At 47.2% G+C, this 22,685-nt stretch overlaps 1 protein-coding gene across 1 annotated transcript; it reads right to left on the bottom strand.

Moving 5' to 3' along the window:
• Window positions 1-5: 5 nt before the first annotated feature.
• Window positions 6-12,389, bottom strand: PRPH (peripherin; the record flags this gene model as incomplete). The annotated part of the gene is made up of 8 exons (XM_015814751.1): window positions 11,818-12,389; window positions 9,185-9,245; window positions 8,665-8,760; window positions 7,753-7,917; window positions 2,564-2,689; window positions 1,219-1,439; window positions 900-949; window positions 6-61 (listed from the first exon to the last, which is right to left on the bottom strand). Coding segments are annotated over exons 1-8 (1,347 nt in total), but the record flags the coding sequence as incomplete, so codon positions are not given.
• Window positions 12,390-22,685: the final 10,296 nt, after the last annotated feature.

Raw genomic sequence — 22,685 nt, 5'->3', positions numbered from 1 at the left:
ATGGTTTTGATCAGCACCGTCTTCCGGGTGTGGCTCTCTGCACTTGGATCTGGCTCTGAAACTAAGGAGGAGGGAGGTTTGAGGGAGAAAAGGCTCAGCATTCAAGGCCCCTTACTTCACCCCATCCAGGGTCATGCAGGGGACTGAGGATTACAGCTCCCAAACACCCAGCAGCTCAGCTATCTTCTTTCACTCATACGCCCATCATGACAGACCTCTGGCTACCAGCTGGGAGAAATTAGAAAGAAAGGAACGTGGAAGGTGGGGAGAGCAAAGGAGCCTTTGGGTCTCTTTCCAAGAAAAAGCAACTGAGGCTAAGGCCCGATTGCCTGCACAACTTGAGATAAGGGAACCTCCAAAGCCAAGCTTGTTCCCATCAAGCCAGGTTACTGCTTGGTAGAAACAAAGCATGTGCAAAATATGGCCAAAAAAGATGCTTGGCTCCACCTAGAACAGGGGTAGGCAACCTTGGCTCTTTTATGACTCGTGGATTTCAACTCCCAGAATTCCTGAGCCAGCCACGCTGAGGGGAAAGGGAGAGGTTTCCAAGCTGAGCCATGCTGGCTCAGGAATTCTGGGAGTTGAAGTCCATGAGTCATAAAAGAGCCAAGGTTGCCTACCCCTGGTCTAGAATATTGTTGACTTCTATGCCACTGCTACCATCTCTTTCAGAAGCCCATAATTTTGTCCAGGGCTTTTTTTCTCATAGAACGTCCAGAACGGAGTTCCGGCACCTTTTTTGGATGGAACCTTGTAGGGTAGGCAAGGCGGGTTGTATGACGTGTGTGAGTTCCGGCACCTTTTTTTTTTTTTTTTTTTTTACAAAAAAAGCATTGATTTTTGTCAAACAACACAAAGCATGTGGGTGCATTGAAGACCCATGCTGGCTATTGACTCACCTGCAGTTCTGATGCTGAAAGACGCCATAGATTGGACAGGCACTGCAATCCTGCAGGGAACATACAGGCCAGTGAGCATTACGGAAAGCTCTACAAGTTAATCTCCAAACTTTCTCTTTAAAATGGCTTTTCTGCATCCCTCCCAGGAAAGGAGAAGGCCGCCCTCCTCCTCACATACTCCTATAAAATGTTATTTAGAACTAGGTAAAAATAAGGACTATCTTTCCCAATGCTGAAACTATAACCAAGACAGCTGCAGATCAACCTTCCGGTGAACCTAAAAGATGAGCAGGGCAGGACCTGACCCCTGTTGACCTACCGACTTTCCTCTCCTTCCAACAGCTTGCGGTAAGTCGCAATTTCAATGTCAAGAGCCATCTTGACATTCAGCAGGTCCTGGTACTCCCGGAGGTGCCGAGCCATCTCTTCCTTCATGTGATGGATCTCCTGCTCCAGCCGCGCCACTGTCTCTTGGTAGGAGCCCACTTCGGCTCCATATTGGTCCTCAAGATCTCGCATCTGTCTCAGCAAGGCTTCATTCTAACAAGATGAAGAGCGAGCAGCACCAAGACTGAAATTCATGAAATGGATACTGACCCCAAAAATCTCACTCATTCACAAGCAACTAAGGTGATCCTGGGGGGTTCAGAGGTAACTTCTGGTCAAAACAGACTATAAAAGCAGTTGAATCCAGACAGCTTGATAGCACTCCAGGTGGCTTCCCCTCTTCATTTTACCTTATTTATTGCATTTACAGTCTGCCTTTCAACTATAAATGGTGCTGAAGGCTACCAACAACCAAATATAAAAATCTGATTAAAATACATCAACTGAATTAGAAAATGAACAGCAGCTACTTACCCAAACCTGTTTCAGTTACTGACAAATCATCCTAAAGCCCCCAAAACTGCCTGAACAAGATCTTTGCCGCCACCAGGAAGTTGCAGAAGGCAGAGTCAATTTAGTGATTCTAGAGCCTGGGAGGAGCCATCACCAAGTAGGCCCTTTTTGTATTCCTGTCAAACTTACTCCAGTAGGGATGAAGCAGAGTCAATGTGATTTCCACCTGAAGATCTTAAAATCCAGGCAGGCTAAGTTGAAGGAAGGTGGCTTGATCCTGTATCATACAGGGTTTTTTGCTGGTCATAGACAGAATCTGCAAATGGCCCAGTAGCAGTGGTGGGATTCAGCTGGTTCGCATCAGTTCAGTAGAATTGGTAGCTAATTTTTTGTTGGAGAACCGGCTGATGCCCTAGCCCTTTTTCGCAAGGCCCAGAATTGACCACCAGAAGTGAGTAGACGCCACTCCTGGAAGTCCATTCTGAGCTGGGGAGGCCTCCCAGGCCCAGAACGGCCCACCAGAAGTGGCGTCCACACACTTCTGGCAGTCAGTTCTGGGCCTGGGAGGTCTCCCTGGCTCAGAACGGACTTCCGGAAGTGGCATCCACGCAGAGAACTGGTTGTTCAGATATTTGAATCCCACCACTGCCCAGTAACCAATGAAGTCATAATTTGATTGCTGTAATCAATCTTTCTTCTGGGATTTCACCATGCAGAGCAAGGCATGGTGAAGCTAAGACCTGTGGCTTTCCCTCTCTTGTTCTTTGACCTATGCTGCACTCTGCTACTGCCCCAGGTTGAAGCAGGATGGGTGTTTTACTCACTGTTCCTTTGAGTCCATCCACCTCACAGGTCAGGGTCTGGATCTGACGGCGAGATTCGTTCATCTCCTGTTTGGCCTGACGAAGGGCCTCGTGATTCCGATTGGCTGCATCTGACAGGTCGGCAAACTGTAAACAATAACAATAGCATTTAGACTTATATACCACTTCACAGTGGTTTACAGCCCTCTCTAAAGTGGTTTACAGAGTCCACATATTGCCCCCAACAATCTGAATCCTCATTTTACTAATGCCGGAAGGATGGCAGGCTAAGTCAACTTTGAGCCAGTCAGGATCGAATTCCTGGCAGTGGAATGCAGAGTTAATCTGCTATACCAGTGGTGGCGAACGTATGGCACGGGTGCCAGAGGCCTCTCTGTGGGCACGCGCGCCATCGCCCCAGTCCTAGGCCTTCAGCTGGGTTTTATAAAACCTTTTTGCTTTAAGCCTCTGCCGCCATGTACAAAAAAAAAAGGTTCAATCAATCAGTCAATTTCAACTTCTCGCGGGAAAAAAAGATCTTGCAAAGTTGGAATTGATTGATTGAACTTTTTGGTCCCACCCAGTCTGCCGTTACCACCGCAGCCACGCCCACCCAATGGGCCACACCCAGCCAACAGGCCACACCCACCCGGCATCCGACGATGCATAAGTGGGTTTTGGGTTGCAGTTTGGGCACTCAGTCTCTAAAAGGTTCGCCATCACTGTACTATACTGCGTTCTAATCATCGCGCCACTACCCAAGAATTTGGGAACATCAAAAGAAGGGAAAGAAGGAATCCCAAAACAACTCCTAACCAGAACCTGCCTGAACTCATTCACAATTATCTAGCTGGAGGGAAATTAATAACACAAGCCACACAAGCCACAAGTCCATATAGAACTCTCCTCATGAGCCTCTTCTCCCTCTGTGGAAATCTCACAAGAATAGTCAGGGACCGCAGCATTGGACCCATTCTTTATACAGGTAATCCTCAAGTTACGACCGTAATTGAGCCTGCAATTACAATCGTTAAGTCATGATGATTGTAAAGCGGGTTGCTATGTGACCATACCCAATTTTATTACCTTTTTTGTGGTCGTTAAGCAAACCTATTGTTCGCTATGCTTGATTTTGTTGGAAATCAAAAGTAAACCCTGTTTCTGACCCATGCATCATGAATCACAGTCATGTGGCTGTGGGGTGCTGCAAATGGCCATAAATGTGGGGTGGCTGCAAGCGCCAAAACTGTAGTCATGTGATTGTGGGGGAGGGGAAAATGTCAGAACTTTGACACAGAGTCACAAAGAGTTTTTTCAGGGTCTGTCATAATCTCAAACAGTTGCTAAGCAACTAGTCGAGGGGTAGGCAACCTTGGCTCTTTTATGACTCGTGGACTTCAACTCCCAGAATTCCTGAGCCAGCCATGCTGAGGGGAAAGGGAGAGGTTTCCATGCTGAACCATGCTGGCTCAGGAATTCTGGGAGTTGAAGTCCACGAGTCATAAAAGAGCCAAGGTTGCCTACCCCTGAACTAGTCTTAAGTCCAGGATTACCTGTAATATTCTACAGCAGTGGTTGGAAATAAGATCTTTCCCTCAGTGAGGAAAATCTGGTATGCAGGAAGCCAACATCACCAGCCTGATTTAAGCCTCTCCCTCTACTTTCTTTGACCCATACCACAATCTGCAAACTATACATTAATAGAGCTCACTCATTACAAGCAGCAACCAAGCCACGCTCTTACATTAGTGCATGCATCTAAACAGCGACAAACATGTTGCGCCACATGTCAAGGAAACCCTCCAGAAGTCAGAGGGGGTCAACCTGTACACTGAGTGGTTTATTATTTTGCTGTATCAATACGTTTTATGGCAATAAGAAAATTCCCTTTCCACTAAGCAGCTATTTTCTTTATGCATCAGAAGAGACAGGTTTATTCTGTGTTAGGTCTCCCCCTACTGGGTGAAGAAAAAGCCTACAGCGTTTAAAAAGAATTACTCCTGGAAAAAGAAGTCACTGAGGCAGTGGTGGTGAACCTATGGCACGCGTGCCAGAGGCGGCACTCAGAGCCCTCTCTGTGGGCACGCGCATCATGCCCCGGAGATGGCAACTGTCCCTCTTCAACCAGCCGCCCGCTAACTCGCCGAGGTCCCATGTGGCCGAATGCATCCCAGCACAGCTGGTTTCCCTCCCCCCCGTCCCATTCCTCCTGGCCTCGCATGTTCTCCTTTTCCCGGGCACGACCCACTGCATCACCTCCTCAGCTGTCAGCCGGTCTTCCAGCTCAGAGGCAGCTTCTCTGAACTGCTGCTGGTGGGCTGCAAAGTCCCAGAGTGCACCAGTCGAGGGGCCGGCAGATTGTGGTTGCTGATGGACACTGTCGGCCCCATGCGCTCGCTGGCCTCTGTGTGCGGGGGCCGATGGTGTCAGGCAGCAGCTGCCCCAGCCCCTGCCTCACCTTGCCCTGCGACAATGGCACCCCTGCCCTGCCTCACCTTGCCTTGCCTCACCCCGCAGGACAAGCCTCCTGCCCACCGCCCCACCTGCCAGAAACCCCCTGGATTTCCCCCAACCCTGCCCAGCCCCCACAGGCATCCCTCCCCATGAGCAACATCGAGGTGACCACGCCCACCTTGGCCACACCCACCCAGTCTGCCATGACCACCACAGTCACGCCTACCCAGTGGGCCACGCCCACCTAGCACCCGACAATAAATAAATAAATGGATTTTGGGTTGCAGTTTGGGCACTCGGTCTCTAAAAGGTTCGCCATCACTGCACTGAGGTGTGACTCAAAATCCTTTTTAAAAAAAAACAACATTTAGCTTGCCTGGAAGTTCCAGGACTGAAATGCTTGCAGAGGCTTGAAGAGACCCATTTTGCTCCAAAACACAAACATTAACGGGGAAAAGGGGGATTGAGGATTCCATTGTGTCCCTTAAAAATGTGAAATGTTTTAAATGTTTTCACCCTACAGACTTCAGGAGATTCTGGGGCCTTCACCCAACTAGTTTTCAAGTCAGTCCCTGCACTTGTTGCTTGAGTTCTGGCTCAGAGTTATTTATTTATTTATTTAAAACATCTATATAGGAACTTATAACCAACTCTGGGCACCTGCCACTCAAATGTGGTTGCTGGACGCTGATGCCCCCTCTTCCTTTTAAAAAATGAAAAAGAGCTTCTGGGATGAACACAACAGTTTTGCATTGAGATTTAACTCGTAACACTTGTTTTGCTACCCGCTGTTCATTCTATAGTATGGGTAGTCCTTGAACTAATCAAGGAGAGAAGCAACCTAGAACTAAGTAGAAACTTCCTGACAGTTAGAACAATTAACCAGTGGAACAACCTGCCTCCAGAAGCGGTGAATGCTCCAACATTGGAAGTTTTTAAGAAGAAACTGGACAGCCATTTGTCCGAAATGGTATAGGGTTTCCTGCCTGAGCAGGGGATTGGACTAGATGACTTCTAACGTCCCTTCCAACTTTTATTATTATTATTATTATTATTATTATTATTATTATTATTATTATTATTATTTACAACTACAACTGAGCGCAAATTTTCTGTTGTTAAGCAAGACATTGAGTTTTGGCCCCATTTTACGACCTTTCTTGCCACAGTTGTTAAGTGAATCATTGCAGCTGTTAAGTTAGTAATGTGGTTAAGTGAATCTGGCTTCCCCTTTGACTTTGCTTGTCAGAAGGTCACAAAACCATGTGAACACGACCCCCAGGACCCTGCAACCGTCATAGATATGAGGCAGTTGCCAAACGTCCTAATTTTGATCGCATGCCCGTGGGGATGCTGCAGTGTTATAAGTGTGAAAAACGTTCATACGGCACTTTTTTCAGTACTGTTGTTAACTTTGAACGGTCACTAAATGAAAGGTTGTAAGTCTGCATTAGCATTATTTTGTTAAAAAAAATATCTTAGTCTTTGGGTTTTGCACGTAACAGAAATTGGAATGCTTCAGGAAAGCAGCTCCACAGAAAAGCTAAAAGCTGCTAACATCGGATGTTCTTGCTTTGACAAGATATGGAGATGCAGCCATTTTCCTTCTTATGTTTTACTCTTAGAATTAAGAGTTAGAATTAGATGATACTGGGGGGGAGGAGGAGGAGGAATGTGCATGGGAGTTTAGTTAGACATAACAATATGTAACTAGGGTGAGAACCAAAGTTTTTTGAAATAAGAGATGATAAGAAATGGCGGGTTGAAGAACTGGAGGGAGAGCCTGCATTTCAAACTAATTGGAGAACGTGATTTATGACTGTTAACTAGAGGAGGAAATTGTGCTTTGATACTATGTGCTCAGGGGAGGGGAATTCAGATTTTGGCTTTGCCTATGTACGTGCCGATAGCATAGCTCAGTGATGGCAAACCTTTTAGAGACCGAGTGCCCAAACTGCAACCCAAAACCCACTTATGTATTATCAGGTGCCGCGTGGGTGTGGCCCGTTGGGTGGGCATGGCTGTGGTGGTAATGGCAGACTGGGTGGGACTAAAAAGTTCAATCAATCAATTCCAACTTTGCAAGATCTTTTTTTTCCTGCGAGAAGTTGAAATTGATTGATTGATTGATTGAACCTTTTTTTTTTTGCACACGGCGGAAGCCTAAAGCAAAAAGGTTTTATAAAACCCAGCTGAAGGCCTAGGACTGGGGCGATGGCGTGCGTGCCCACAGAGAGGGCTCTGCGTGCCACCTGTGGCAGGCATTGCCATAGGTTCGCCACCATGGGCATAGCTACTCGAATAAAGATTCTTTAAGATAAACAATGCCTTGAAGTTCTTTGAAGAGTTTCATCTGTCGGAACCATGACAAGTACTTTTAATGAGATTGGCTATAATAGTAGCACCTTGCCAGTCGGACTGTGCTGTACCTCCTCCTCATATTCTGGCTGCGGAATTCTAGGAATTGAAGTCCGCTCATCTTAAAGTGGCTAAGCCTGAGAAACATTGCTCCGATGAGTTAGGGAGGTGCCTGCTAGAGCCACTTCCAAATGTACTCTCATTGTCTTGGACTATAAAAATGTTCCAGCCTCTTTTGCAATGGGACAGTGACACAGGGTGGCATATACATCTAGTAAAATCAATAATAAATATTCCCATTGAGGCCATATTCCTTACTCTCAACAACATTTCACGAAGGCATCCTGTTAATAGCGCAGTGACCACACCTCCTTCTTATCACCCCCAGTTTTAGGCACCTTGGATTTGTACCACTCCTCAGCCTCCTGCAGGTTCTTGACCGCGATGCTTTCATACTGAGTGCGGATCTCTCTCAGGGCGGCGGTCAGATCCGGCTTAGTCTGCTCCACCTCCACTTGCACCTGCTGCTGGCTGTGTATGCTCACTTGCATGTCGTTCAGCTCCTGCGTGCATCAGGCGGGGGGAGGGAGGTTGTCAGACACACAAAGAAAGGTCCTTATAGGGTAAGAATCACACACCTGCCGCCATGCTACACAAACAGGTGAGGGACTGTTAGAGAATCTTAACAGAGAACTGCTCAGACATAACATCACTGCCCACATGGGACAGAGATGCCCAGAAGATATATACCCACTGAGAATTAAAGTTGCAAGAGCAGCCGATCTGCCACTTGCGTTGCTTCTTCAAGTGAATCTGCCCTGCAAAACAACAGTGCAGGACGATCATCCAGTCCATGCATCCAAGGGTGGGGCTGGAGATGCAGATGTTTTCCTGCTAGGCACCACTAGATGGCCCGGAAGCAGCATCTTTGCTGCAGGGTTGCCATAAAAAAAAAAAATGTATCCAAGGGCAAGAAACCTGAGTCACCTTCTAAATGCTGTTGAACTTCCAGCCCCCGCTATCTCTAACTCTTCATCGTGATAAATGGGCCTGCAGGACCTAAAAGCCATAGGGTTTCCTATCCTGGCTACATTCGTCTCCCATCATTCTTCATGAGGCACTTGCTCAGCTCGTTGTGGCACCACCTACCTGTTTCCACAACTGATACTGTCACCTTTGGGAAGGTACGCTACTACCGGTATAGGATGATTTCCTGCAGCAGCCCCAAAAGGGTCCTGTTTCATAGGTCTATGATTGTTCAATCAAGCGAAACGGGCACCAGTTGCACACCAGCCCATTCCTACTCCTACCTCCTCGTGCAGTTTCTTGAGGAATTCGATTTCATCCATGAGGGACTCGATCTTGCGCTCCAGTTCCAGGCGTGAAAGGGTGGCGTCATCCACATCCTACCGGGGGGGGGGCAGGAGGGGGGGGAAACAAAGGCTGGTCAGAACCCCAGCAAGTTGCCCACCGCTTTCCATGTTAATTTAAGGAGTAAAATGGACCCCAGAGAATGGGAAGATGGCCTGGGATGCCAGGGACAGAGCATGCTTCCTTGGTCCAGGTGCTTACGCAGCTGCCAAGCAGAGATTTCAAAAACAAGGCTTGCAGCAGCTTAAAGCACACGAACCCGTGAAAACAAATGTGGAAAGGGAATGCCTTCACTGCCATGTAAACAAGAAAACAAAAAAGAATGACGGTCTGCCCATGGCAGGGGGAGTCATGAATCTGAAAAACACATGCAGGGAGGTGCGTATAAGGGGGCGTGAGGGCCAAGCATGCCATTCCCTCCGCTAGTGCTCTCCCGGTCTAGAAGAGGCTCCGGCTCACCTTGCGGAAGAGAACCAGGTTGTTTTCAGCATCTTCTCGCTTGTGCATTTCCTCATCCATCCTGTAGAGGGCAGAGAGGAGCCCCAAAGCAGAAATTGGGCAAGAGTGCTACAGAATCGGCTGCCTTCATTACACCTATGCGGTCCACAACTCCTAGGCGAACTCGGGTCTTAACCCACAGGATTAGACACCCATTGATTACCAGAAATAATATTCCATCTCTTCTCCTTTTTACTTCTCCTTTCAGGAACCAAGCGAAATATAACAGCTTGGCAAATGTTCTTATACAGGTTTAGATTCAGGCAACATTCTTGCTTCTAGACACCGATCGCGCCTAATTCTTAACCTATGACTATGATATTAAAGGGTTACATAAACCTCCCTGCAACCTAAAATAATTTGACTGTATCAGAGGCACTGTTCAAAACAATAAATAAGTAACAACCCTGGTCACAGATTCTCTGGCCTCTGAGTAAAAAGAAGAAAGCACTAGAAATGGGAGAGAGCGGAGATGCGGCTGGAATGAAGCTAAAGTAGTTTGAAAATAGATTTTAGAAACCATTTTCATTCCATGCTCCTTGCAGAATTAATAATCTATAAGACTATTTTGGGTAAAACAGAAGCATCTTCAAAATGTGGATTTTGGAGGATAACTTCTATTTGTTCCGTCCTGTCCCAAGAAGAAGATGGGGAAGAAAGAGGAGAAGGGGTGGGGTGGGGGGTTGGAAAAGAGGGTGCTCCATAATATTTTGTATGTCTAAATGAGTCTGGCTGCCTCTCTTCCAAGATTCGGCATCTAACATTCGTCTCTTCTTTCCTTCTTCCCACCTCCCCATCTGCCACAGCATGAGCCCTGCCAGCTTGGAGAAGAACCAGCCACACTTCACAAAGCCCAAGGGAACAGAGTCAGGCTTCTCTTCCACTTGAATATAAATATATATGAGAAATAAACGAAAAAGCAGAAAAACGGGTCTGCTGCAAAAAAAAGCAGGCTCCCGCAAGGCCACTGGGGGCCCATTATTACTGTTTGTCCCTGGAGTTTGCAGCCTGGCTGCCAATATCGCCACTGTTCTTTCCTTTACCAGCTTGCATCCATTCCTCTGTGCCCTCTGACAGCCACCCAGAGAGATCCCCAACTAGAGAGGGTCTCTCCTAAAGGTGTCCTCTGCTACATCCCTTCCCTGGGCTTCCCAGATGTCACATGAGATTGCCACCAAGCCAAACATGGTGGAGTTCCAGCTGGGCCAGAAGGTTCCTCCCTCCTCCCACCCCCCCTTCTCTCCGGCCCCACCCCATATTTAGCCCCACCTCCTCTTTTCCAAACGCCTGGAGGTTTTTTGCCTTGCTGCCCTTCAGCAGCCTCCCCCTCCCTCCTCCCCATCACGTCATGTCTGCCAGACTCATCCCCACCACACCCTTCTCCTCCCCCCACCACCCCGAAGCTCAATCACAAGGACCTCTTTTCCATGCGCAGCAGCACACCCACCCCATCTGCATCGTCTCTCCCGTGTCCCAGTCCAAGGCTGGGGAGCATCCTTCCGCTCCAGACTCTGAAATCCTAAAACTCTTCATTGTGGGCACACAGGGTCTGCCTGACAACTATCTCTTCTTCTTCCTAAATGCAACTCTTTGAGAGACCCAAAATTGAGTCTGGGACACAGCTGCCCACAGCGTTCAGAGCAGCTTATTCTTGCGTTAGGAACAGAGCCTAACTTTTTTCTTAAGACAGGAGATAAACCAGATCCAAATCATTACATTCCTTTATCGTCACAGAGGGTAAAAGCCTACAAGGCAAAGACACCAGTCTTCTGACTCTTATGCAGTTATTGCATAATAATTATACACTTTTGCTTTCTGCATAGGTAGCAAAGGAAAAGAATCCATTATGATATATCCATTATTTAGTAGGCATCACATTATTCGGCTCCTACTAATTTATTCATCGTGTTGCAAAGTGCAGAGAGCCATATATATATATATATATATATTTTTACAGTCGGCTTTTTATTTTTCCCCTGTGCCCTTCTCCGGGGCCAGCTGATCTTTCATGTAATCAATCACCCTTCTCTTTGGGGAGTCATTCCAACTCCTCAGCTAATGACCCCCATCACTGGCAAGAAACTCTTCCTTTTCTCAAAGACAGGGAGAGTTTACTTGAGTCTTCTGGCTTCAAGAAAAAGCACTCTGCACATGCTTAAGGCGTTCTCTTTCAGCGCTCCAGAGACAGGGTTTTTAGCAAGCAGGACAGATTCAGCCCAATTTTAAAAGCCGGCATTCCCACTCTTTTAAGACGCCCCCTTACTATTCCGAATGTTCTGTGCTTTTAACCCATTCGTTCCGTCTGCTCGCTTCTCTTCTAAAACCGGAGCGGGAAGCCCAAAGTTCTATTTCAGTGTTTCTCAACCTTGACCATTTTAAGGCATGTGGACTTCAACTCCCAGAATTCCACAGCCAGCAATAGCTGGCTGTGGAATTCTGGGAGTTGAAGTCCACATGCCTTAAAATGGTCAAGGTTGAGAAACACTGTTCTATTTCATTCCCTGGATCCGGGCCGGACCGCCCTTTGGACTTCCCCGCCGCGTCCCGAGTTATCCACCTCGGCTCCGTTTGGGAGTGGTGGGGGGGAGACTCACCTCTGCTTGAGGGCGGCCAAGTCCTCGGCCAGGTTGTCCCTCTCGACTTGCAGGCGGTCGCGGTCCTTGCCCAGCGCGTCCACATGGCGGCGCAGCTCGCGCAGCTCGTCCTGGAAGAGGTCGGAGGCGCGGGTGGGCTCCTTGGAGCGGGACTGGCCCAGCTCGGCCAGCAGGGCGGCGTTCTGCGTCTCCAAGTAGCGCACCTTCTCGATGAAGCTGGCGAAGCGGTCGTTGAGCTCCTGCAGCTCCTGCTTCTCGTTGCTGCGCGTGGCCAGAAACTCCTGGTTCAGGGCGTCGGCCACGGAGAAGTCCAGCTTCTCGGCGCTGTAGGAGTAGCGGGGCGGCGGCGCCGCCACCCCCATCAGCGGGCCGCTGCGCAAGTAGAGACCGCCGCCGCCGCCGCTCCCGCGGTAGGAGCGCAGGGAGGTGGCGGCGGAAGGCGCGCTCAGCAGCCGCGTGGCGGAAGAGGCCGAGGCCAGACGGGACGAGGAGTAGGGCATCGGCGACAGCATGGGCGACGGCCCGAAGGTGCGGCGGTAGGAGGTGGCGCGGATGCTGCCGGAATGGCTCATGGCTGCTAGGCCGGGCTGCGCTCCGAGCAGGTCCGAGCAGTGGGTGGCGGGGAGCAAAAGGCGATGGGTCCGGGGATGCTGCTTTATAAGCGACCGGCCGGGCACTGGAGGGGGGGTGGGTGGGGAGCAGCAAGCTCCTCCCCGCTCCTCCTCTCCCTTGCATGCAGCCCAGACCTCCGCACTGCAGCCCGCCGACGGGGGAAGGGAGCCACCCAGCCACCGCGTCCTGCAAAGGCTGCTCGCTCCGGGCGGGGGAGGTGGAGGAGGAGGAGGAGGAGGAGGGCGCTCACCCGAGCCACCCGCCCTGCTCCCTCTCCCATCCAGGCGACCCGGCCCACCCTTTGGCCGGACGGCATCTGGGGCCCGGTGCCGCCTTCCTGAAGCGCCCCGTACCAAAGTCCACGACGGCGCGGCGCTTACTTCTGAATAAGTGTCCGGTCGGTTGCCTCTGGGACACCCCCCGATTCCCGGGACGGGATTTCCTCTTTTCTGGGAATGGGAAGGGGGCGCGGGAGAGAGTTGTGCGGTTATGGGGCGCGGGGGAGGGGGAGGCTCTTGCCCCATCGTGGCAGGAGGATGAGCACCTGACGTCTCTTCCCAGTTCTGGAGTTGGAAACAGACCGCAGCAACAAGCCGGGTTCGCTCCCTGTCTGAAACCGGCGTTGGAGGCAGAAGAGCAGGGCAGAAATAAGATGGCGTTAAGATTAATGCACCTGTATTTTTAGCAGGGGGGAGTTTTCCGTGGATCCCTAAAACTGCGGTTTACTTTAAAAAGAACAGGGACCGTCGGTCGTATTCGGATCCCCCATAATCATTCTGCAGTAGAAGCTGTATCTTTTTTTGATCTGGGGGTGTTCTGCTCTGGAATGGGAAATAAGTGCGTTGCATTCCAGAAAAGGCACAGCGGAGAGCGAAAGGCTGGGCATGATCTAATCCTTGAGAAAGGAATGATTCCCCCACCAGTCCTATTTTTCAGGATTGCTTCTTTTTGCCTCTGACGATTTACCTTCTTCGCACATTGTGTTCTCTGCCTCTGCCTGCCATTTCTCAGGAGCTGTGGCAAAAAAAAAACCTGATTCACACTCAGTAAGGAGAGCTTCAGAAGAGAAGTTGGGTCACCACACCAAGTGTTCCCTCACTTTGAGAAAGAGGTTTGCTCACTGCGTGAAACGCTGGACATGCAGTCTGTTGCACACAAAAGATGCAAGTCATGGGCAATGCAGACAACTGAACTTCAACAGCACACACCCACCTTGCCAGCGCCCACAAGATACTGGTGTAGATATCAGGTCTAAAAGCTGTTCTTCTTCCCCTGGTGGCTGCGGAAAGAAATTGCAAAAAATTGTGATGGTTAAAAAAAAAATGGAGAACTTGGCACATTGTCCCAAGCTAGATTTTCTCTCTCTCTCTCTCTCTCTCTCTCTGGCATCTCTCTGTGTGTATAAATAGATATGGATGGACACACCCTCACAAATGATTGCAATATATATACTATCATCCCACACCTGTGAGAGGCTAGAAGCTTTGATCAAAAGTATTGCACACAAAAGCCTTTGAATATTTGTTGAAGAGGAACGAAAGAGCCTCTTGATGCGGGTGAAGAAGGAGAGTGCAAAAGTTGGCTTGAAACTCAACATTAAGAAAACCAAGATCATGGCATCCGGCTCTCTCAATTCCTGGCAAATAGATGGGGAAGAAATGGAGGTAGTGACAGATTTTATTTTCCTGGGCTCCAAGATCACCGCAGATGGGGATGCAGCCAAGAAATTAAAAGACGCTTGCTCCTGGGGAGGAAAGCTATGGCAAATCTAGACAGCATACTAAAAAGCAGAGACAACACCCTGCCAACAAAAGTGCGTATAGTCAAGGCCATGGTTTTCCCAGTTGCAATGTATGGATGTGAAAGTTGGACCATAAGAAAGGCTGAGCGCAAAAGAATTGAGGCCTTTGAACTATGGTGCTGGAGAAGACTCCTGCGAGTCCCCTGGACTGCAAGGTGATCAAACCGGTCAGTCCTAGAGGAGATCAACCCCGACTGCTCCTTAGAAGGCCAGATCCTGGAGTTGAAACTCAAATACTTTGGCCACCTAATGAGAAGGAAGGACTCACTGGAGAAGAGCCTAATGCTGAGAAAGATTGAGGGCAAGAGAAGAAGGGGACAACAGAGAATGAGGTGGCTGGACGGAGTCACTGAAGCAGTAGGCGTGAGCTTAAATGGACTCCAGAAGAGGGTAGAGGACAGGAAGGCCTGGAGGAACGTTGTCCATGGGGACGCGATGGGTTGGACACAACTTCGCAATTAACAACAACAATGGGATCCTTGGTGCTCTCTGAGGTTAGTTGTTTTCTTGCAGAGGTTTCATTATCCATTACACTGCCCAGAGTCCCACTGTGAAAGAGATGGGTGGTTCTTAAATAGGACAAATAAAACTAAGTGACAACATCAGTGCTTGAAGGGAGTGGGGTTTGCTCTCTGTATAAGGAGAAAACAACCAAGGTCAGAGAACACCAAGGAACCCAGAGTTCAATCCTGAGCTGAAAATATTCTCTTCTGTGGGTACTCGTTCTTGTTTTCCTCTCCTTGTGCATTTATTTGCTGCTCATTTCTTGCCAGTAGCCTTGATGCAATGATGAAACTGAGGCTGGGCCTTGTAGCCAAAGCCCAGGACCTGCCAACTTTCCATTTTATTTATTTACTTCTCAGGAGATAGGCTCATAATTCTAGGCAACGTCCAGTAAACACAATAAAATAGTAATAAAAACAAATTATTACAAGCATTAAATCCTAGGAAATAACTGTTAATAAAAACTGTTGCTATGATCCAGCAAATCTGAAGCTGTCCTGAAGAGGACCTGTTTTGCTCTTATGGGAAATACCGCCGTGATAGGGACACGTCTGACTTCAGAGGACAAGCTGATCCAGAGAGAGGGTTCTACTGTGGAGAATATTGTACCTGGAGCATTCTCTTTACTGGATTGTGTAGAGGGGGGGGGGAGGGTTGTATGCAAAGAAGATGCTACTGAACATAACAAGGGTCCGGGACATAAGGGCTTCATAAGTAATTGGCAGCACTTTAAATTGAGCCTGGAATCCTATCAACAGCCCATGCAGTTTCTGCAGGATGTTATTCTGCTAAACTGGCTAATGCTGCAGCTTCCAAGTCATCATCCAGAGCAGCTCCATATAAAGCAAAGTGTAGTAATCTAGCAAAAATATATTTACAGTGCCTTCTGGTCCAGGACATAGGGCAACTAATAGATACACCCCAACTTTGGCCAAAGGCTCTCTTGGCCATGTTTTTCATATGCTGTTCCAGCAGAAGCTATGAACCCAGAAGTATCTCTGGCTCCTTCAAGTGTCATCCTATCATCTTATCATTATAGATGGAACATCCATGGTGCCAAAAGGTTTATGAATCACCAAAAATTCTGGAATGTGCCCTATCGGATCACTGGCAGCCTCAGGACTTTTTCATATCTCCTGTTTAGTCCGATGTTCATGTGTAAAGCTGGATACAGACAGTCCTTGACCTATGACTGGTCAAATTTATGACCAGCCTCCAAAGTTCTAGTGGCTGCTCCCTGCCAAGTCACATGTCCGCGTTTCGGGTGCCCAGCAACTGGCCTGCATTTATGATGGTTTGCAGAATCCCACAGGCACATGAATGTGATTTACAATAATTTTGCCTCAAACCGGCATTTACTTCCAGTTTTTGACAAAAATGGCCTATAACAGTGGTGGCGAACCTATGGCACGCGTGCCAGAGGCAGCACTCAGAGCCCTCTTTGTGGGCATGCGTGCTGTGCCCCGGAGATGGCCAGGGACTGGCCCCTGCCGCCCTGGCCCCACCCACCCAGTCTGCCATGACCACCGTGGCCATGCCCACCCGGCCCCCGGTGATAAATAAATGGGTTTTGGGTTGCAGTTTGGGCACTGGGTCTCTAAAGGCTTCGCCATCACTGGCCTATAATGAACAATAGGTTTGCTTAGCAACCTTCACTTAATCACAGCCACAAAAAAGTCATATAAATGGGTCCAGTTACATGGTGACTTGCTTTCGACCGTCATGACTTATGACTGTAATGGGCAGGATCCATTACAGTTATGAGTTGAGGACTACCTGTATTACCAACCTATTCATGATTCCTAATCCCAAAGATGTGGATGTCCTTTCCCAGAGTTTTAATGTTAGATGTCAATAAAATGGGAGAGAGGTTCAAGTCCTGGGGCATCCCATATTGAAGTCCCAAGGACTGTACTTCTCCTTCCCCAACATCATCAACTTGGAAAGAAGAGCAAAATGGTCCTTCAATTCCCAACTCTCACAGGCAGTCCAAGTTTACTAGAACCAATGCTGACTCTTTGCATGAGCATGCTGGGATCCGCCCTGGCCAGTGTTATTCACCACAGCTTCCTTTCTTTGTATTTTTAAAAAACATCATCCTAGATCAGGAATGGCTGGGCAGAAAATATTTGCACTGCATTCCGTTCAATTCAGTTCATTTAACTATAGTCATTTTCTACAACAAAGCATTTTTGGTGCCAAATAAGTAAGTTTAGCATTTGGCCAGCAGAAAACTCCTTGTCATTCTATTTTGAATTCACTTCCTGACTAAAATGAATTTAAATGGCAAAAATACACATACTCAAATGATCGCTTTTTATGAGTGGTGGGAAAAAAGGGGCATTTGCTTTAATAGCTAAAAATATACAATAGCTCTAAAGGACCATTAGGGCAGGAAAGGGAGAAGGCTGAAGAAAAATGTGCTTGACGCACAAATAATCCACTGAGCATTTACACAGCATTAATCCAAAGATTAGAAATCCCTTGCAGCTCCTATTTTGATATCTTTTTCCATCTAAAAATAATTTTCTCCGAACACACACAAGAAAGTCTAGAAAATCTTGATATGCCTTTGCTTTCCTGCACATAACCGTCAGCAGTACATGCTGCCTATATACAACATGGAAGAACCTTGTGGCACTATGAAGACTTATCAGATCAATGACAACATAAAATAATGTGCTCAGTTGTAGTGCCAAGGGAAAACATGCTCCCTGTGACAATTCACTTAAGGTTACAGCTTAAAGCATCCTCAGCTTTCACAGAGTTGTGACCAACATTTCTAGACTAAGCCACATGTTACAGCATCATTCTAACTCATGCGCTAATTCCTTTATCTCGTTTTGGCCTTCCTGCTCACCCATGTCCTGTCTCAAGATATTCCTGCCAAAATATACTATGAGGAAAAATGAACCTTCCTAGTGGAAATGATTGTCCCTAGCAAATTATACAACATGCATTCCTTACAAGGGTACTTTGTAGTGTTTTACAGCATAATGTTGGTTTTGTGCCCAATTTATCATGGGGAGGGACAGGGCCTTTAATTGCTGCACATCAAAGAACCAGCCTCAGAAGAAGGAGATGAACAGTCACAAATCAGTGCTCTTTACTCCCAACCCAAATCTGGTTCAGAAGAATCCCTTGGTTGAAGGTAAAGGCCTTCAAGAAATTCAGGAGGATGAGGATTGATGCATCGCTCTCATCCCAAGCTCTCCAGAAGTCATCCACAAGCTTGATCAATGCTTTGTTGATGCTGCAATCCAGCCTGAACCCCAACTGAAAGGGTTCAAGTAATCCACTTCATCCAGAGCCCTCTAAAGCTGAGCACTACCACTCTATCAACAGCCTTTCCTTTTTAGAAAGGGAAGAGACTGGATGGAAGTTGGCCAACACAATCAGACCTAGGGATTGCTTCTTGAAAAGGGAGACATACCACTACCTCCTTCAAGGCAGGCATCACCAGCTCCTCTCACAGTAAGGCATTGATCACTGCTTGGATCCAATCACATCACCTCCTACAAGACCTTAACTGACCAGAAGAGGCAAGAATCCAGAATGTAGGTGGGAGAACTCACAGCTTTGAAGATCCTATCCATTTCCTTAGGAATAACTGGATTGAATTCTTCCCAGATAACTAAACTCAGATGTGCCCTGGTTAACTCCAGAGATTCTGCCAAGCTGGCATCAAATTCTGAGGAAAGTTGAGCATCTTTATCCAACAGATACTGAGAATATTCTTCACAGCAGCCCTGGAAGGATTCCTTTGAACCTTCTTTATCCAGAAGAGACCAGATGCAAGAATGGAGAAATGAGCCTGCTACTCCACTCTTATTGTCACAAGGTCAGTCCTAATGAAAGCTCCCAGCTGAGCTTGTTCAATCTCACTCTTCATCTTTTGTTAGTGATGCTCCAACTCTCAATTGCATTGTTCTATCAGCTCTTTGGTAAACTGAAGTTCTCTACCAGATCCTCAACCACAGAATCCACACAAGCATGATATGATCCAGGGGTCTCAGCCAAACCATGTGTCAGAGCCTCATGGACAATGCAGCTCACCTCAGCTAGTGAATGTCTCTTTGTAGCTTTAAGCCACTCAGTCTTTCTCAGCTCATACAATCTGACAGGATTATTGGTGTGGGGAAAAAAAGGTAAGGAAGAGATACCATGAACCTCTGCATAAAACTGGGATATAGGTAAATCCAACCAATCAATAAAATAAACCATGCAATCATTGTGTGAATAGAAATTCTCTTTGTGGCAGTCATTTTGCGCCAGTGCCAGTACAAGATCTCAAAATGCAAAGCACATCCACTTAAAAGGTAGTATAAAAAAAATTGTAGGCAACCTTAAGACTACCAGCCTGGCGTTACTTGATTCAATGAGACAGATGGTATATGTGTCAACAGCTGTTATGTAGGATTCTGGTGGTGCCCTTTCCTGGCCAGGTAGAATTTTATGGAAGCATGTGTGCAAAATTCAGAACATCAGCGCCCGAACGCATTGCACTGAAAGAAATGGGAGGGCTGTAGTCTCATACTGAGCCAACCCATGTTAGAGATGCCTGTAGGGGGAACGTGTGTGTACAATATCATTCTAGATCCGGTCAATGAAAATACAGTAGGAAACAGCTGGGTCTCTGCCTTGCCTCTTTCCAACTGGGTGGAGACTGCGGCTTGTATGATTTCAAGCCACTCTGGTCTTTCAGCAGGTGCCAAGAGAGCCTCCTTCAGTGGATTTATTCTATTATCAGATTAATGTCTTACACAGAGCCTTTCTGAACAGAAGCCAATTAGGAACTTTGAAATAATGGCTGCAGTGAAGAATGACAAACTCGACTTTCACTTGGGGCTCTTTTGATGTTACATGCAACGTCACTGCCAAATGCTTGCAAAAACTTAACTGGGGGAGGGCGGGGAGGCGTTGAACTCTGGCAAGCCTCAATGAGACCATATCTTTGTATGCCTTGGAGAGTACAGCTAAAAAAAGGGGGGGGAGAGGAGATTTTGCCCTTATTTATTTACACATTTACCTGAATTTCTCCCAAGAGTTCAAGACAGTAGACTTTCCCCTATTTCCACATATTTCCTCTTGTGGTAGGTTAGCAGGAAGGTCGGTTCCTACCCAACTTTAGAGGGTTTTGTGTCAGGCTGAAGGTTTGAACCAGTCCTCCCCGGACAAATTTGTTCTTGTGTATAGCCAAACGCAATGATTTTAGCCGTCCAAAGCAATAACACTGTATATTGACTCCATTGCTGACATGGGCTCCACTGCACCATAAGGCCACTTGCACATAAAACAAAACAGAACAACAACAAAAATAGACTACAAACCTGGGCTTTTCAAAATCTGTCAAGACTACGTGGCCAAGTTGCTTGGAATGGACAGCTGAAGTCCAAATCGCCTCGAGGACACCAAGGTGGGGTTGACCAGTCTAGCTTATGACAGGATTGATGGAGAGGATGCAGCCTATTGCAGCAAGTTTGAAAAATTAGATTAGCTAGCGAGCTCTTCCTGTAAATCCCTGTGGCTTTCCTTTTAACATCTAATGGGCCTTAGCAGAAAAAGCAATAGCAATAACAAGCAAAGCCCAGGTGATCTAATCCTTGATCAGCAGGAAAGGCTGAGGCCAGAGACCAGACAGCCAGAGATGAAAACAACTACAAAAGATAAAGCCACACTCAGACTCTCTCATACCCTCACTAGTGGATGCAAGCAGCTAAGTGGGGATATTCCTGCAATAACTGTATATACTTTGGAAGGAAGCGCTTTCCACCCAATGCCCCCTTTTTCACATTTAATGAGGGTGCCAATTCAGGATTAAGAGCCACCGGTTGTACCCTTGCAATGGTTTTTCTGCTGTAGGATATCTGGATGAGATTTAGCACCTACTTGATTGATTTGTGGATGCCTGGATTTGGTTTGGAGCAAGGGCTGTTACAGCATGGGTACTTTGATCAAGTGTTCCCCTCACCCCTTTTTCCCTTAGCCTCAGTCTCAATCCTTTGGCACTAAAACAAGGGCGTGAATGGCCCACTAATGTGAAGATCAGGATGGCAATGACCATGCAGCTTTCAGCATTGAAAAAAAAAATGCAGTAGATGGGATACATCAGAAGGAATGGCTGTAATGCAGAGCTGGGCCAATTAACCCTGTTCTCTTTCACTTACCAGAAAATAGTGTGTAATTCAGTTTTGGTTCTAACTAGGCAGACTCGGAGAGATTTTAAAAGTGGCTTAGTTCCACTGATGTTCTTACCGCTGTATGGAGAGACGCGGGCAAACAGAAGTCCCTGTCCTGAACAGTTTACAATCTCAATCTTGCTACAGAGAGAATGTAGAGTATAAAATCTGCTGAGAAAAGTTCTAGGCAAATATACTTTTAGGACGTGGGGAGTAACAGAACGAAATAGGTCTGGAAGAGAGATTGTTAGAAAGGAAGGGGGGTCCGGGGGATCAGGACACCTGGAGCGCTCTGCATCATTGGAGCCTTCTACCATCTCAGACAGTCGCCAATGCTGGCTGGGGTTAATGGAGTAGAAGTCCTAGTAAATGAAGTCATTTTTGCAGCATTAAGTGATTTGCAAGGGCACAGAACTGAGAACGGACTTAAAGCGTGGCGATTAAAGAAGCATTGGGCAAGGGACCCACTTTGCTGGCCTTGGCACCAAGTTTTGAGGCAGCAGTGAGAAACAGTCAGTGAGACTCTCTTCCCCAGTGCAATTCCCATCATCCACAGCCAGCAGCAGTAGCAGGAATATTATTAGGCCGTCTAGAATTTTAGTGCAAAGTCTCTAATCTGATGCAGTATCATAGCAGTGGGCCCCAAAAGCACAAAAAGTATTAAAATAAGGCCCGGCCCTATTTTACTCCATTACATGTATATCATCTTTGCTATAAGAATCCTAATGGGGTTCATTGAAATTGGGAGACCATGGTTTCTAGTCCCACCTGAGGCATGAAAACTGGCTGGGTGACCTTGGGCCAGTCACTGTCTCTCAGCCCAACCCACCTCACAGGGTTGTCGTTGTGACAAAAATAGGAGGAAGAAGGAATATTAGACATGTTTACCACTTTAAGTTTGTAAACATAATAAAGGGGGATATGGATAAATAAATCCTCTTATTTATTTCATTTTATCCTGCCTTTATTTTTATTTTTTTTTAGATAACACAAGGAGAAAAACAGACGTAATACTTTTTCCTCCTCCTGCTTTCCTCACAAAAACAACCTTGTGGATTGGGCTTTGAGAGAGTGGCTGGCCCAAGGTCACCCAGCCAGCTTTCATGGCTAAAGTGGGACTAAAACACTCAGATTATTTTGAGGGGCAGTAAAAGAGCCAAAGTGAGGGATTTGAACCCAGGCCATTCCAGTTCTACATCACCATGCTCAGAGATACACCATGCTATGACTGGGATGCAGCCTCAGCCACAGTTTATCTCAGATGCTACAGGCTCCAATACCAGGCTTTGAATATTATTCAAATGATGATTGAACAAGTTGCACCCTAGGTCATGGTCTGGCCTTACCTGAGGGTATCAAATAAAACAAATAAACCATGATGCCCTGGGCAGAACATCTGAACCCACACATACAAAGGAGCCTTTCCCTAATACACTGCAAGCTTGATTCTGCTCTGGTCAAAAAACCAAAAGCCTATTTCCTAAGCTTCGTACAGTTAGAGGCATCAAATTCTAATTAAATTAATTCTAATTAAATCTAATCTCCCCTCATCCTGCTGACAGTGCTATGAAGTGGTATAAGATCAATCACACTAATGGGGTCAACATGAGGCTGCAGAGACAGGCCATGGAAATAAAATAACAAATAAATCATTCCTGAAATTAAGCTCAGCAAAAAAAAAAAGGCCACCTTTTTTCTATGGATCCATCGTTCTCTGCCTGACCTCTCCCTCAGCCCCCGTGCGCTTCGCCCCTGCATCCCACCTACCCATC

This window comes from Protobothrops mucrosquamatus, unplaced genomic scaffold (genome assembly GCF_001527695.2).
Source record: "Protobothrops mucrosquamatus isolate PMUCROS unplaced genomic scaffold, P.Mucros_1.0 scaffold280, whole genome shotgun sequence".
Lineage (NCBI taxonomy): Eukaryota > Metazoa > Chordata > Lepidosauria > Squamata > Viperidae > Protobothrops > Protobothrops mucrosquamatus.
This window is presented reverse-complemented; position numbering and strand designations above follow the sequence as displayed.